An 18154-nucleotide genomic window follows, 5' to 3' on the forward strand; every position below is an offset into this window, starting at 1 on the left:
CTCCTGACCTCGAGTGATCCACTTGCCTTGGCCTCCCAAAGTGCTGGGATTACAAGCATGAGCCACTGTGCCTGGCCTGCCTCATCTCTTGTTAAAATGAGCTATTCATTTGTAAACTGCTGATATCTTTGAGGGCATTGTCCCCACAAACTTTCGTAAGGCATCGGTGATTTCACCATTCTTCCACCCAAGCTTCACCATAAATTTGATGTTTGTTCTTAATACATCTTTAGCAGAATTTATGTTGCTCTGATGGGGGCACTTTTCAAACTGATGTTCTTATCCTTCTTGGTGCTTAAAACTAGGTCCTGTTCAGATATGTTATAACAAGTTAGTACGAGTTTATTTTGGTACCCCAAAATGTTGAAATCCATGTGTAGTTCTTGCATAATGTGTAGTTTCCATAAACTTTTTGAAGACCTCTCATATTCATCTTGGACATCTCTGTTCTAATGATTATGTGGTGGTTACATACTGTATACTTATCACAGCTCATTAAATTGTATATTTTAGTATACATTTAAAATTTAATTGTATACCTAAAGTTGGTGAATATTGTATATGAGTCTCAATAAAGCTTATTTTTTAAAGTAATGTTCATCTCTTTTTATGTATTTGAATTCATTTAAAATATATTTCACAAAGAAAAAAGATTGGCCTTTTTTAAAGAGGTTCAAATCATAATTATAGGGTATTTCTTAAGTGTAAAATATTTTATGTAATACTGTGAAAACAAATACCTTTTTACTATTTTTAAAACCAAACATAAAAGTTATTTTGTTTTTTAAAAATATAAAAATATTTCAAATAAGTCTTGGCTTTTCAAGGAATAATTAATATTAAAAATGAATTGTCAAATTTTCTCTAAAATTAAAATAGGCTTTATTCAGTCAAATGTATGTTTTTAACTTATTATTATTATTATTATTATTATTATTGAGACAGAGTCCTGCTCTGTCACCCAGGCTGGAGTGCAGTGGCGTGATCACAGCTCACTGCAGCCTCAACCTCTTAGGCTCAAGCAGTCCTCTCACTTCAGCTTCCCTACTAGCTGGGCCTACAGGCATGCGCTGCCATGCCCGACTAAGTTTTTAATTTTTTTTAGAAATGGGACTTTGCCATGTTAGCCAGACTGGTCTCGAATTCCTGGGCTCAAGTGATCCACCGGCCTCAGCCTCCCAAATGCTGGGATTACAGGCATGAGCCATCACACCCAACCGTAGTTATTTTAAATTGAAGTTCTAACTCCTGTTAGGGAGTGGAGAAAGAAGTAATTGATTGTAATCTTTTCTTATTTCCCCAATAAATCCCTGTTTTTGTGTGACTTACAAGGTTGTTGTTTTTATAGGGAAATAGCAAAATTAGTTCTTGAAGCATAATCTTTTTTTCAGGTTGAAGTCGGCTCGAGATGTTGTATCTAGGACTGGTCATTCATTGGCTCTTGGTTGTTTGCATCGTTATGTTGGTGGAATAGGCTCAGGACAACATCTGAAGACCAGTGTCAGCATTTTATTGGCTCTAGCACAAGATGGGACATCCCCTGAAGTCCAGGTATAATACTGGTTTTTTTATTACAAAAGTTTAGAAAATTTTTTGGAAAATTATTTGCTCTATGAAATAAAAATGACCGTGGTAAGTTGTTAGGACAAATATATTAGGGTTTGTTTTTGTAATAGTACATAGCAAGATTTTGTTTATCAGCCTAGTCTTAAAGTCTGTCTTATTCTGAGAATTTCACCCATTCACATACATTCCTTAAAACATATTTTCTTTTTATTGTGTATTATTCTGTGTACTTTTTTCCTGTTTTTTTTTTTTTTTTTCATTTCTTTAGATTTGTTAGCTTGATCAAGTTTTTTTTTTAAATAACCATCCTTCTCTCTCTTCCTGTAATACCCCAACCTAGGTCCCGGGTCATCGGCTGAATCTTCATGTGGACCCTTTGAATATTTTGTTTTTGTTGTTTCTTTTTAGACACTATTATACATAAGTAAATATAACTACAGTGAAGATGAAGAATGTGTGTGAAAATATCCTACAATCTGGATTTGCTACTTCACTTTGATAGGCCTAAAAATATTAAGAGTATACCCGTGTAACAATTCAGTATACTCAATTCAGTACATTCGAATTCTTCCTTACAACTAAAATGAAATTATATTTTATTCTAGACTTGGTCTCTTCATTCACTTGCTTTGATAGTGGATTCTAGTGGTCCGATGTATCGTGGCTATGTGGAACCAACATTATCTCTAGTTCTTACCTTGCTGTTGACAGTTCCGCCTTCACATACAGAAGTTCATCAGTGTTTGGGTCGATGCTTGGGTGCTATAATAACTACTGTTGGCCCTGAACTACAAGGTAAGTCAATCATCTGAAATTAAGGAACCTAGATAGATAATCACTATCTTTAAATTTCCTGAATATCACCATCACATTACTTATTTTGTAATAACAACTACTACGTACTGAATACTTGGATTTACTGAAAGCCTGGCACTCAGCTTTTTACATGTGGCATTTAATTTAATCCCTACGAGAAACCTGTGACATGACAATGTTTATTGAAGTTTTGAGCAGAGAAAACATTTTAAATGAAATTTTACTTGGAGTCCCATGAAAACAAACTTAAAAATGGAGTTCCTTTGGCCTAGAGTGCTATCCACATGTCTTCATGGACTTTTGCTTCACTTTTTTCAAACTCTAAGGATTAGGAACATAGCTTGAAAAACCACTGTCATAAGGTAAATATTATCTAAATTTTTTTTTCTTTTTGTTAGAGGAAAAATATATTAGCTAATTTTCTATGAGGAAGTAAACTGGGAGAAGATAAGTAACTTGCCTAGAGTTAGTCAACTTATGAGTGGCACATTTATGATCCTAAAGCCTGTGTTTGTACCACTTAATTCCACTGAGTTAATTCTACTAATGGTTAAACTCCCAAGTCGGCAACTTATTGTAAAGATATCCTGAATATATAAACCACTTTCAGAGTTTTTCCTTTTTCTCCTTTGTCATTTATTATATATGTTTTCAGAGGGTTGAGCTTTTAACATACGTTATTTAATTCGGATAACAACCTAGAGACTGATATTATCTCTATTTTATAGATCAAATATTGAAGCTGAGAGAGGTTAAGAACTTTTACAAGGTTTTGGAAACTAGTGAGTGGTTGGAGTAAGAAGTGAAGCCCAGATCAATTTCCGATGCTTGCATTCTTTTTTTTTATTTTGAATCTATTGCCCACGCTGGAGTGCAGTGGTATGGTCTCAGCTCACTGCAACCTCTGCTTCCTGAGTTCAAGCGATTCTCCTGCCTCAGCCTCCTGAGTAGCTGAGATTACAGGTGCCTGCCACTACACCCAGCTCATTTCCTGTATTTTTAGTAGAGACGGGGTTTCACCATGTTGGCCAGGCTGGTCTCAAACTCCTGACCTCATGATCCACCCGCCTCGGCCTCCCAAAGTGCTGGGATTACAGGCGTGAGCCACCGCACCCGGCCTTTTTTTTTTTTTTTCTTTTTTTCTTTTTAAGAGATGGGGTCTCAAACTGCTGGCCTCAAGCAATCCTCCCACTCCCACACTCCCATCTCAGCCTCGCAAAGTGCTGGGATTACAGGCACAAGCCTCCATGCTCAGCCCGTTACCGGCATTCTTAATCTCTATGCTATGTTGCCTCCATTTTGACAGATATTTTTAAAAAGAGAGGAAAAAGAAAAAGACTTAAAGAAAATGCTAGAAATTGAAAAATATGTGATTTTTTTCTTCCCCCCCAGGGAGACAGAGTCCTGCTCTGTCACTCAGGCTAGAGTGCAGTGGCGTGATCTCGGCTCGCTACAACCTCCGCCTCCTGGGTTCAAGCAATTCTCCTGCCTCAGCTAACTTGTATTTTCAGTAGAGACGGAGGTTCCACTATGTTGGCCAGGCTGGTCTCAGAACTCCTGACCTCAGGTGATTCATCCGCCTAGGCCTCCCAAAATGCTGGTATTATAGGGAGAAATAGGTGATTTAAATAAGCCGCTTTCTTAGACCCATTGTCCTCTTTGGGAAAGTTAGGATAGTTCTTCCTGTGAATGTCACAGGGATGTGAAGAGGATAAATATGTGCCTTTTATTAAGCATTGGTGTTTATCAAGTATTTTCTAAAGTGATAATGATAAGGCAATGCGTATAAAACTAGAATGTAGCTCTTATGTGATTTTTATGGTTTCCTTGTTTACATTTAAAGATAGGCATATAGGCCGGGTGCGGTGGCTCATGCCTGTAATCCCAGCACTTTGGGAGGCCGAGGCGGGTGGATCATTTGAGGTCAGAACTTCGAGACCAGCCTGGCCAACATGATGAAAACTCATCTCTACTAAAAGTACAAAAATCAGCTGGGCATGGTGGTGCGTGCTTGTAATCCCAGCTACTCCGGAGGCTGAGGCAGGAGAATTGCTTGAACCCGGGAGGCGGAGGTTGCAGTGAGCCAAGATCGCGCCACTGCACTCCAGCCTGGGCGACAGAGTGAGACTCCACCTCAAAAACAACAACAACAACAAAAAAACTGAATAATAATTGGATAGAATGGTTATTTAGAGGATAATTGTTTACTAGGAATATTTTTGGTGGTACTAATAAAATAATTGTATTTTATATTTTCTTTCATTTTACACCAGGGAATGGAGCAACAACTTCTACAATTCGTTCCTCTTGTTTGGTGGGTTGTGCAATAACACAGGACCATTCAGATTCTCTTGTTCAGGCAGCTGCCATATCTTGCCTTCAGCAGCTTCACATGTTTGCACCACGACATGTCAATCTATCTAGCCTTGTTCCTAGCCTTTGTGTAAGTATAGAGCTATTTCATTCATTGATTTTTAAGTTGTATTTTATTTTACATTTAAAAAAATTTTTATGGGTACATACTAGGTATATATATTTATGGGGTGATTGGGGTATTTTGATGCAAGCCTACAGTGTGTAATAATCACATCAGAGTGAATGTGGTATCCATCACCTCAAGCATTTATCATTTATTTGTGTTATAAATAATCCATAGTTATTTTAAAATGTACAATTAAAATTATTATTGACTATAGTCACCCTTTTATGATATCAAATACTAGATCTTTTGTTTGTTTTTTGAACTTCAGTTGTCATTTTATGTCAGTTCATTTTATTCACTGGTTTTCTCTCTTACCTTTTAAGAAGTATCTTGATGAACTGTTTATTTCCTTGCTAAGAATATATCACATTTGGGCCAGGCGCTGTGGCTCACACCTGTAATCCCAGCACTTTGGGAGGCTGAGGTGGGCAGATCACGAGGTCAGGAGATCAAGACTAGCCTGGCCAATATGGTGAAACCCCGTCTATACTAAACATGCAAAATTAGCCAGGCGTGGTGGCATGCACATGTAGTCCCAGCTATTCGGGAGACTGAGACAGGAGAATCACTTGAACCCAGGAGGCGGAGGTTGCAGTGAGCCAAGATCACACCACTGCACTCCAGCCTCGGCGACAGAGCAAGACTCCATCTCCAAAAAGAAAAAAAAAAAATATATATATATATATATATCTCACATTTTTAGTTTTTCCTACTCGGAATTTTATTTCCTAAAGCTTGATTGATACTTCTGAGTATCTGTTGCTATCATTATAATTGTTAATTTATTCATTCTTCAAATACTTATTGATAGCCTGTTATATGTCAGCAACCATGCAACCTACTGGAGATCCATTTGTGGGTGAGACAAGATCAAGCCTTTGTCATAGTAAAGTTTATAGTTTACAAAGGAAAACGGAAAAATATTATTTACAAATAAGTGCTATAAAAGCCTGGAAGAGAGCATATAGCAGGAGGCCTATCATAATCCTGACATTCAGAAAAGATTTTCATTAAAAAATGGTATTTAAGGCCAGGCGCAGTGGCTCATGCCTGTAATCCCAGCACTTTGGGAGGCCAAGGCGGGTGGATCACCTGAGGTCAGGAGTTCGAGACCAGCCTGGGCAACGTGGTCAAACCTCGTCTCTACTAAAACAAAAATTAGTCAGGGGTGGTGGCAGGCGCCTATAATCTCAGCTACTGGGGAGGCTGAAGCAGGAGAACCACTTGAACCCAGGAGGTGGAGGTTATAGTGAGCCAAGATTGCGCCATTGCCCTCCAACCTGGGCAAGAAAAGTGAAACTCTGTCTCCAAAAAAAAAAAAAAAAGATATTTAAGGTGTGATTTGCAGAATACATAGGAATTAGTTTACAAAGGGCATGATATTGAAGTAGACAGCATTTACTTTTAGACAGGAAGAAAAATATGTGCAAGGCCCTAAACTGGGAAGGGCTGTCATACATTTAAAGAGCCAATTAGTTAGTGTGGTTAAGGCTGAGAGAGAAGACGGAGACGTGGGACCTAGAGGAAATGATGAGACTGGACAACTAACCAGGTGACATCATGCAGACTTTCTACATAGATAAAACCTTTGGAATTTATTCTACAAGCAGTGGGAAACCATTAGAAGGTGTTCTCTGCAGGGGAGTGACATAATCAGATTTGCACTTTTTACATTTTGTTCTTGCTGGATGATAGAGAGTGGACTCTACAGGGTAAGAATTATGGTATTCTCGGAAGAAGATGATAGTGATTTGCTCTAAGTTAGTAGTACGAGAATGAGGAGAAATCAATGAATTTGAATAATATTTAGGATGAAGGATTTGTTCATTAATTGGCTCTTAATGGGGCATAGTTGGAGAAGAGGGTTAGAAGGATGTGGCCTAGGTTTTTGACTTGAGTATAGTAATGTAATTCCCTGAGATTGGCAACGTTGGAGGAGGAGGGTTGGGAAGAGTAGATATCATTAATTCAGTTTTAGACACGTGGATAGTTAGTTATATGGGCCTGGAGCTCAGAAAAGAGAGGTGTGGTTAAAGAGGTAAATTTGAGAGGCATACGCATTTATATGGAAGGCAGAGACATAGGAGTAGATGAGATCACCAAGGAGAGAGTCATGATTGAGGAACCCAACTTAAAAATTTTAGAAAAGAGGAAAGGAGTCAGCCAGAAATATGTAGAAGCAGTTAAGAGAGATTAAAGAAGAAACAGAGGTTGTGTTGTTCACAGAAGCTAAATGGAGTAGAAGAGTGGTGTTTTTGGAAAAATTGACAAGCTGATTCTAAACTTAATAGGAAAATGCAAAGTGCTTGTAAAGATCAATGAAGTTGGAAGATTTACTATACTTACTATCAAGATTTACCATAAGCTCCAGTAAGAAAGACAGGGTAGTATTGCAAGGATACACAAGTAGACAAATGGAACACAATGGAGTGTCCAGAATTGGATTCACACATACACAGTCATATAACTTAGGACTGTGGCACATGGGTACCACTACAGTTCAGTGTGGATAGGATTATCTTTTCAATAAATACAGGGATTAAAGATACCATTGATTGTACTTTACAACTCTAATATCACAGATGTTAAAATGAAAAGGAAAAGTACACCTGAGAATAACTGCAGTGGAGTTTTTGAAAACACTTTGTAAAGTGTTTTGTTTGTTTCACTTAGACTTCGCCAGTCACCATTTGTTGAATGTATTTTCTTAGCTACAATTCTCTGTAATTGTTACTAAATTAAAATGTTGTGATGTTCTCCATATATGTTTTATCATTTGATTATTACAGCAGTTGTGTAAGATGGGTGGGTTGGATATTGTCCCCACTGTAAAAATAAAAAGGCAGAAACTTTAAGAGACTAAGTGACTTGTTCTTCACATTTGATATGACCATGCTTGAGCTTTCGAATTAATTATGGAGTATTTGAAAGTTCCAAAATGTCTTTATTTTCAGGAAGAGGAATAAATAAAATACTTTGTTGGCTGGGTGCGGTGGCTCACACCTGTAATCCCAGTGCTTTGGGAGCCCAAGGCAGGCAGATCATTTGAGTGCAGGAGTTTGACACCAGCCTGGGCAATATAATGAGACCTTGTCTCTACAAAAAACCAAAAAATGAGGCGAGAGGATCGCTTGAGCCTGAGGGGTTGAGGCCTCAGTAAGCTGTGATTGTGCCACTGCACACCAGCCTGAGCAATGTCTTAAAAACAAAACAAACAGCCAGGCGCGGTGGCTCACGCCTGTAATCCCAGCACTTTGGGAGGCTGAGGCAGGCAGATCACGAGGTCAGAAGATTGAGACCATCCTGACTAACACAGTGAAACCCTGTCTCTACTAAAAATACAAAAAATTAGCCGGGCGTGGTGGCGGGAGCCTGTAGTCCCAGCTACTTGGGAGGCTGAGGCAGGAGAATGACATGAACCCAGGAGCGGAGCTTGCAGTGAGCTGAGATCGCGCCACTGCACTCCAGCCTGGGTGACAGAGTGAGACTCCGTCTCAAAAAAAAAAAAAAAAAATTACCAAACTATTTGGTTGATAAAAATCTGTCAGATTTTTTTTCTCCTCAGTTATAGTTTATTTTATTAATGCTTGGTATAAATTTCATAGGCTATGAATTTTATGCAAGTATATCTTGAGTTATAAATGCTATGTTAATAGCCTAAAAATATACTGTCTGGCATTGTGAAGGGGAGATGTATTCCATACACGTGTTCTTCTCCATGCCCATCATTTGTGTCTGGGATTCTTTCTAAAAGATTACTTCCTTGCTTAAAAAGCAGCACTTGGAACATAATTTAATATTTCCTTCATGAGTCAGATTTATACTAATAATTATAATAGCTTACATTTATTGAGCAGTTACCATGTGCCAGCCAGCATTGTAAGCATTTTACTTATTTATACCATATTCCTGGGAGGAGTTAATATTCCCACCTTACATGTGGGCAAATCAAGGCACAGGGGGGCTAAGTAACTTGTGTAAGGTGTCACAGGAATAAGTGACAGAGCCAGGATTCAAACCCAGTCTGGCAGCTGTGCCTGAGTTCTTAACTTTTATGCCATGTTGCATCTTATACTTTTATGTTTTAGAGTGTACTATATTTAGGGACCTTTCAGATGAAAAAAAGTCTGTGGCAAAAGGCCCCATTTTGCAATTTTTTCAGGTGATTGTGTTTGCTTGATTTGTTTTTTTCACTTTAATAAATAACCTCCTTTGCTTTCAAATATGGTGTGCTCTGCCCCCTAACTTTTCATTCACTACATTTGATCTCTATATACTTAAAAAATTTAGATGACAAAGTTGAGTAGGACCATGTGTAAATGTAAAATAAGATGTGCAGAAGATCCTTCTGGATTTTTCATTTAAGTATATTGTATGAGCTTTAGAGCACAGATCTTGGGACAGTTATTTTGGCTACTAACATATTTTTTGTATATTTTATTAGTAGTATTATTTTGTCAGAAGGCCATCATTTGACTATATTTTAAACAACTGAGGTTGTTAAATGAAGACCATCTTCAGAAGTAAGATGTTAATATATATTCATTAGGGCCAGGCACGGTTGCTCATGCCTGTAATCCCAGCACTTTGGGAGGCCGAGGTGGGCGGATCACAAGGTCAGGAGTTCAAAAGCAGCTGGCCAATGTGATGAAAACCCGACTCTACTAAAAATACAAAAATTAGCCAGGTGTGGTGGCAGGCACCTGTAATCCCAGCTACTTGGGAGGCTGAGGTAGGAGAATCGCTTGAAACCAGAAGGTGGAGGTTGTAGTGAGATCATGCCACTGTACTACAGCCTGGGCAACAAGAGCAAAACTCTGTCTCAAAAAATATATATATATACATTATATAATATATTCATTATGCAAATAAGAGTAAAGAATTAAGCTTTTTAAAGAGAAATTGCCTAACATTGTTATGATTTACAGGTTCACTTATGTAGTTCCCATTTGTTACTTCGACGAGCAGCTGTGGCATGTCTTCGGCAACTTGCACAAAGAGAAGCAGCGGAAGTATGTGAATATGCCATGAGCCTGGCAAAAAATGCAGGGGACAAAGAGAGCAGTAGTGCCAGTAAGTTATATTATTGCTCAATGTTCTTTTATGTTTAAATACTTTTACATTTAAAATAAGTACTATTTATCAAACAACATTTTTGTGTTGAAATGTGGCCAGATGTCTTATTCTTTTAAATAAAACCATTACCACTTTTAAAGTTCCAATTTGGTTTTCTTGATAATATTGCATTTTTGCTTTTTAAAAATGTTTGCAAGTTGGGCATAGTGTTGTGTAACTGTAGTCCTAGCTACTCAGAAGGCTGAGGTGGGAGGATCACTTGAGCCCAAGGGTTCAAAGTTACAGTGAGCTAAGGTCATGCCCCTGTGCTCCAGTCTGGGTGGTAGAGTAAGACCATGTCTCCTAAAGTAAGGAAGTAAGTAAATAAATAAGTAAAAAGATGGGTGTGAACGACTGGATTTAGAAGAAAATTATTTGCAGCTTAAAAAAACTGAATAATATTTAGTATCAGAATATTTCTGCCATTTCTTGAGGATGTTTTAGGGGCACTTTGAAGGTTTCCAGTTCTGGATGGTAGTTAGCCTCTTGTGATGTAATTTTTCCTCCAAGAAGGTAAGACCAAAGTAGCCAATAAAACTATGAAATGTCAGTAGATGTTTGGTAGCAAAAGGTTGATCTTTGCTTCCTTTAGTTCTTTCTGCTTTTTTTGGAGGGTTTTAGGTATAGCTTAAATTCCTAGCTGGTCTTCTGATATCTAAGTGTAGGTGGTTTGGAAACTTTTTAAGAGTTTAATTGACAGAGATATTTCCCCTATTATGCGGGAAAATTTTTACTTATAAAAGTTTTCTAATGCCTAGAAGCTGCTTGGATACAAAGAAGCAAGATACAAGAATAACTTCAATTTTAGCATAGCATAAGAACTTTATTAACAGACATACATACAATACATACATACATAGAATATTAAAGAAGAATTGTAGAATATTAAAGAAGTTTATTATAAAGAATATTAAACACGTTTATTATAAAAATCTAACAGTAGACATTACTGTTTTTTGGAGAGAAAACATCACCAAAAGTAGGTACAGAGCTCTTCTGAATACATATAAATTTTCAGAACTTCTACATGTCAGTTGCCATAAACAAAATTGAGACTACGTGGAAGGCTGAGACAGATCACTTGAGCCCAGGAGTTCAAGTCCAACCTGGGCAACATAGTGAGATCCTGTCTCTTTAAAAAGAAAAGAAAAACAGGAAGACAGCTAAGATAGGGAAAAATATTTACAAAATATATTTTTATTAACTAATTTTTATTTACTAACGTATGTATTTAATAAAATATAAAAGTGTTTAAAGCTTTTACAAATGAGTATGTTTGGAGTCCCCAAGATCACCCCCAGGTTTGATGATTTCCTGGGTGGACTCAGTGTATAGGCATTTTCCTGGCTGTGTTTATTATGACAAAAGGAAGAAAAGGTGTGTAGGAAGAAGTTAGAGGAAACCAGGCACAAGCTCCCCAGAGCCCTGTCCCCATGGAGTCATAGAGATTGCAACCCAGCAATGGATTGTGACAGCATGCGTGTAATGTATTCTCCCAGAGAAGCTTATTAAAGACTTAATGCCCAATGTTTTTACTGGGGGCTGATCCCATAGGCATTGCCTGCCTGGCACATACCAAAAGTTCGGACTCAGAAGGAAAGCAGATGTTCAGCAGAAGCCACAGTTTAGGTACAGCGAGCCACTTTTATCAGGGAATTAATGGTGGGAAACCTCTAGAAACCCAATTCCCAGATGCTAGCCAAGGGCTAACCTTGCAACTAAGTCTTACTAAGGTAGTCTCAGGCCTGCAATGTTAATTCGTTTTTGCACCTTGTAAAAACCACTAGAGCACATTTTATAAAGAAGAAATAACAAATATCTTTAACCTCCAGTGATTTAACACTTGCAAGTTGCTATAATCATAAAATAGCATTTTTCTTCTATAAAACTGATCAAGATTAAAAATAATAATTATAACCAGTGTTGGGAAAAGTAGGAATAGATATTTCTTGTACTACAGATAGAAATGTCGAGTCATGCACATTTTCTGTAGGGTTTTTTGGCACTATGTCCTTGAAGTTTTCAAAATGTGCTTACCCTTTGACCTAGAAATTCCCTCTTAAGGAATTCGTCCTCTAATCAGTTAATTTTCTTTTAAGGAATTTGTCCTCAGTGATTAATCAATTAATTTTCCCTTAATTTATTGGTTTGCTACGTAGCCATTAACATTCATACTATAGAAGTATAATTACTGAAATGGGAAAATATTCACTATCTACTGCTAAGTGAAAAAAAAAGTCTCTGTGCCTAATCTCTTCCTAGTGTTCTCTTTTCTTGGAACCCTTTCGTTTAACTTTTTCTATTGTTTTAGAATTTCACTCACTATGGCTATTTTCTTCAAACCTCCCCTTATTCTGTATTTGGGGTGACACAACAAAAATAGTTACCTTTCAGCTCCATTCCTCTATCTTACTCCCTTCAGGGTTCAGTGGGCTCTAGACTTCAGAGGGCGTAATAATACTCATTCTTAAAGCCACCAGTTATATACTACTGCTGTTTACAAGAATGAAAAGATTTTCCGATGAAGCAAGAAATTTAACCACTATTTCGTGACAACATTGCTTTTTGGTTGTTGTTACTCTTTGGATTTTCCCAATTTTTATTTATTTATTTATTTATTTATTCTCTCTCTCTCTCTCTCTCTCTCTCTCTCCTTTCTTTCTTTTCTTTTTTTTGCGACAGAGTCTCTGTCACCCAGCTGGAGTGTAGTGGCACAATCTTGGCTCACTGCAACCTCCGCCTCCCAGGTTCAAGCGATTCTCTTGCCTCAGCCTCCCGAGTGGCTCGAATTACAGGCACCTGCCACTGCACCTGGCTAATTTTTGTATTTTTAGTAGAGGCAGGATTTCACCATCTTGGCCAGGCTGGTCTTGAACTCCTGACCTTGTGAACCTCCCACTTTGGCCTCCCAACGTGCTGGGATTACAGGCGTGAGCCACTGTGCCCGATGGAGTTTCACTCTTGTGGTCTAGGCTGGAGTGCAATGGCACAATCTCGGCTTGCTGCAACATCCACCTCTTGGGTTCAAGTGATTCTCCTGCCTCAGTCTTCTGAGTAGCTGGGATTACAGACACCCGCCACCATGCCCAGCTAATTTTTGTATTTTTAGTAGAGACGGGGTTTCGCCATGTTGGCCAGGCTGGTCTCGAATTCCTGATCTCAGGTGATCCACCTGCCTCAGCCTCCCAAAGTGCTGGGATTACAGGCGTGAGCCACTGCGCCCGGTCTTGGATTTTCCCAATTTTTAAATGAACTCTTAGGATACAATCCACTTAGAGTTTGTGTTCTGGCTTTATAAAAATTTTAAAATCTGAACTATAAGACTGAATAAGTTTCAATTTATTCTTCTAACAAATACAACAGATTTTTAGTTTGTTAAATATATTTAGCAGTATATCTCTGTCCCACACTTTTTCTTATTAGAATCAAGTATTTATTGAGCGTTCCCTGAGATTTGTTTACAATATCTCAGAATAAACAGTTTTACAGTTCGAGGTTTTACTCTAATTGCCAGATTAAATTATAATCCCAAAGATACGTAAGCTAGAGGCCATAGTTAAATTGTATATAGCTAGCTGGTTTTGTGGCTGTTGTGAATTTATATGTAAGACTTGGTCTTTATCATAATTGTTACCTATAGCGTACACCAAAATACCATACAAATTCATTTGTAAAAATTACCTTTCAGATGTCAATCCTTTTGCACCTGGGGTTAGTTCTCGAAGTGATATCCATTGCCGGCACCAAGGTGTTAATATAACAGAAACTGGTCTTGAGGGACTTCTTTTTGGAATGCTAGATCGGGAGACAGATCGAAAATTATGTTCTGATATTCATGACACTTTGGGACATATGCTTTCTTCGCTGGCAGTAGAAAAACTTTCTCATTGGCTAATGCTTTGTAAAGATGTCCTGGCAGCTTCTAGTGGTAAGTATTTAATGTGCGTTCTTAAAATAATGGAAATTGTTTTACTTCTGATATATACATATAGATATATGTATAAAGATACATACATGTAAATTTGAGCTTATATTTAAAAGTAATAACTTTTGATCTACAAATCTCTGTCAAAGTGTTGAAAGTTAAATTATGTTATAAACAAATGAGCTTTTTTATATTGTTGGGAAAATATATTTCAAAATTTTTTGGAAGTTCAAACTAAATTTTCATGTATAAAAATCCCAAGTTACTCTAGAGTATGACATAGTATGTAAAACTATTGAAATATGTAAATGTAGTTTATATAAAAGTAATTTATGTTATCTTTTCCTTGGCTTTTGATGGTTTAAAAAAAATTTTGCTAGTTTTACTGTTTTCCAGCAAGTAAGAATTTAGTCTTTTTTAAAATTAAAAAAATTTTAACATTAATAACTCTATTTAAAGGATCATTTTTGCTTATGTGAGGTTGTTATAATATTCCTTATTCTTGTTATAGATATGAGTACTGCAGCTCTCTTAAGTAGTGGAAAAGATGAAGAAGCTGAAAAGAAAGATGAGATGGATGATGATACCATGTTTACCACGTTAGGTGAAGAAGATAAATCAAAGCCCTTTGTGGCCCCTCGCTGGGCCACTCGAGTATTTGCTGCCGATTGCTTGTGTCGAATCATCAATTTGTGTGAGAATGCAGACCAGGCTCACTTTGATCTTGCCTTGGCACGTTCTGCTAAACTTCGAAACCCTACAAGTAAATTTAAAATCAGTACTTTTTCCCCAAAGCATTTTTACAGCTTGAGATATTTTACTGCTATGAGATATTTTACTGCGACGGATATAGCGTGCTTTAGAATATGCCATTTATTTATTGTAAGTTCTCTTGCCTTTCATCTTAGTTTTCTGTCCCCTCTGCATACTTGTCATCTTCTGATTCCTATTGGAAAGATAAGTTGAAGAAGGTGGTCCACAAGATAGATTGATCTGTGTGTCTATTTAATCATTTGCCCAAAGGATAATGATGGCAGTTACTTAGGTTTTCTCAGTATGTTGTCCTGGATTTTAGCATTTCAGCGCAAAGGAAATGGTAAAATTTTAAGGCATATAAATAAAGTGAGCTTTGCCGTCCCCAGCCATGGAGAGTATCAGAATTCATGAATGCCCTGGTAGATTTCAAACTCTCAAATTTCAGAAGTGCTATTAGGTGTTTTTGAAAAGGTGAAAATTGTTTATTATGGAAACAATTTTTATCTCATTATTTTTTATCTTTTGTAAACTTTTTATACCATGTATCCCCTGAATCTGATATTATAGGGAATTTACAATGAGACCATCAGACCCAGTACCTTCATTTCATAGTTGAAGAGACCCAGAGAAATTGAGAGGTGATAGAGTAACAGATTCCTTATCCTATAGTTTGGTGTCTCTTCATCGCCCAGTCATTTTTTAAATATCTGAAGACAAATTGTATGTGTTAACAATATTGACGTCTATGAATTGAAAATGCCTTTTGGTTTATTTCATTGTGTTTAAGAAGCAGCAGAGCTCACATACATGTTTTTAAAACAAACAGGCTGGGTGCGGTGGCTCATGCCTGTAATTACATCCCAGCACTTTGGGAGGCTGAGGCAGGTGGATCACTTGAGGTCAGGAGTTCGAAACCAGCCTGGCCAACATGCTGAAACCCCATCTCTACTAAAAATACAACAAATTAGTGGGCATCCTGGCACATGCCTGTAGTCCCAGCTACTCAGGAGGCTGAGTCAGGAGAATCGCTTGAACCTGGGAGGCGGAGGTAGCAGTGAGCCGAGATCATGCCACCGTACTCCATCCTGAGCGACAGAGCAAGACTCTGTCTCAAAAACATACAAACTGTAAAACAGTAGTACAACATGTATAAAATGAGACTCTGAATATAGGTTATCAGCAAAGCACAATACATCATGAACATAGTGTTTTTGTTCATGTCATTATTTAGCAAATATTTACTGCATCCTGTTTTTTGGTATACTGTAAGGATACATAGAAGAAAAAAACATAGTCCATACCCTGGAAGAACTTATAGCCTAGAAGACACAGAGACAGACTTCTCAGTCAAATAGTTATGGCATGTCCCGATAGTAGTATGTTAAAGTACTTTGAGAACATTAAAAAACACATAGTATTCATTTCCTGTAAAGCCAGGGAAGATGTCACAGAAGAGGTTATTTTGAAGATTAGTTTTAAAGGCAGAGAAAGGGTTATAAGAGACTGGTGGCATTAGTTTTCTATTGCTGCTATAACAAATGCCCACAAACTTGGTTTAAAATCACACAAGTTTATCATCTTACAGTACTGTAGGTCAGAAGTCCAACAAGAGTCTCGCTGGGCTAACATCAAGGCATCGGCAGGGCTGTGTTCCTTTCTGGAGTCTCTAGGGGACATCCCTTTCCTTTTCTTTCCAGCTTGTGTATGCTGCCTGCACTCCTTGGCTCACGGCTCCCTTTCTTTCTCTTCAAAGCCAGCAGCGTTAAATCTCTCTAATGCTTCTTTGGTCGTCACATGTCTCTGACTGCAGCCAGGAAAGGTGCTCTGCTTTTAAGGACTCATGTGATTAGATTGGGTCTGCCTTGATAATTTAGGCCAGTCTCCATGTTTTAGACTCCATAACCTTAATCACATCTGCAAAGTCCCTTTTGCCCTGCAAGGTAACATATTCACAGGTTCTAGGAATTAGGTGTGGAGATTTTGGGGTGCTAATATTCTGCCTACCACACTGGTTTATTAGAAGCAGAGGGATTCAACATGAAAAAGCTGATTGCCAAAAAAATAAATAAATAAAATAAAAAGAATCAGAGGAAGTAAGAGAATTTGTAAAGCCAAGGAATCACAAGTGTGCATACTACATTTAGGGAATAGTGAAAATCCTTAGGTTGGCCTTTCTTTGTATTTCTTAACTGTTGTTTTTCTTCCTCATTGTGTCTTGTCCTTTTACCTTAGTTCTCAGAGATCCTCACAGGTTTTTTCTTTATACATTGATGTTTTGCTTTTTTCTGCCTTCATTAGTAATCTTAAGTCTGCTTTAATTTTTTTAATTTTCCTGTAATTTGTCTACGTTTCTCCCACCTCCATTGTATCATATCCTTTTTATTCTCTAAGGTTTTCTGTTTTTATACCATAGCAGCCATGATTCTTTTCATCCTATCGAGGAAGCTGCATGATTTTTTTTTTTAATTTTATTCTGGTTTTTATAGAACATTGTTTCCAGAGATTAGCCATTTCTCTGAATCTTCAGAATCGTTCTTTTCCCTGGTTGCATTTTTCTTTAATAAACTTAATTGTTTATATATTCTTGAAAGAGAAGAGTACTCTCCATATTTGGAATTTTCTCTCAGTGTGGGGGTGGATTGCCCATGTTCTCTGTTGTTCATGTATTTCCCATCTGTAGTTGGATGGTAAGCTGTTGTAACAGCTCCCACCTAGATTCCAGTGTCTGGCGTATTTTGTTCTGGATCCTTTCTAACAGGATGCTTTCTAACATCACCGCCTGCCATTCTGATTCTGAACAGTCATGGCAGAGTATATGAAAAAGTATAGACCCAATAAATGTACTATTCAGGCTCTCCTCTATCATCTTCATCTCTTCATCTTCCTATCTCCTATGCTTTAATTGTAGGGAATTACTACTCCCCGAATATAATAAACCCCCGAATTATCTTTCCACTTTGAAGTTTTTGCTCAGTCCCCTTCTCATTCCCACCTTTTCAAGAGTTCATTTCCTAGGATTTAGAAAAAAGACGGAAGGGTAGACATAGAGATGGGCAGAGAAGCAGCAGCACTCTGGTTGTTGGGGAAAGTGGCGCTCTCGTTCCAGAAACAATTACCTAGATTTTGGTTTGGTAGATTGCTATGGTCCTAGACTTTGTAAATTAGGTGATAGAGTGCAGGAGGAATAATAGGTCTTTTTATTTACTTTTAGGTTGGCATAATGTAAGTAGACCCATTTTAATCTACTTCCTACTGCCTTGGGAATTTTCTCCCAAATTTTGGCAATAGTTTATTATACCTCATTCTTGTTTGTTTGTTTCTCAATTTTTTGTTGTAGTAAAATACATATATAACATAATTACCATCTTTTCTAGCTTATCAGATGGGCAAAATTTTTTTAATTGACTTACAAATATATATATCATGTACAACAAGATTTTTGAAGTATGTATACATTGTAGAATAGTTAAATCTAGCAAATTAACAAATGCATT

The 18154-nt window shown here is 37.5% G+C and overlaps 1 protein-coding gene across 11 annotated transcripts in view; it reads left to right on the forward strand.

Moving 5' to 3' along the window:
- Nucleotides 1-18154, forward strand: part of HEATR5B (HEAT repeat containing 5B) — a 117981-nt gene that overhangs the window by 41618 nt on the left and 58209 nt on the right. For all 11 annotated transcript variants that reach the window (XM_054548218.2, XM_063713723.1, XM_024242659.2 and 8 more), the window contains exons 19-24: nucleotides 1392-1551; nucleotides 2172-2361; nucleotides 4656-4825; nucleotides 9793-9937; nucleotides 13668-13907; nucleotides 14416-14667. In XM_054548218.2, the coding sequence (XP_054404193.1) occupies nucleotides 1392-1551; nucleotides 2172-2361; nucleotides 4656-4825; nucleotides 9793-9937; nucleotides 13668-13907; nucleotides 14416-14667 (1157 nt within the window). The remainder of the gene's footprint in view (nucleotides 1-1391; nucleotides 1552-2171; nucleotides 2362-4655; nucleotides 4826-9792; nucleotides 9938-13667; nucleotides 13908-14415; nucleotides 14668-18154) is intronic.

The sequence above is a fragment of the Pongo abelii genome, chromosome 12, assembly GCF_028885655.2.
Source record: "Pongo abelii isolate AG06213 chromosome 12, NHGRI_mPonAbe1-v2.0_pri, whole genome shotgun sequence".
Classification (NCBI taxonomy): domain Eukaryota; kingdom Metazoa; phylum Chordata; class Mammalia; order Primates; family Hominidae; genus Pongo; species Pongo abelii.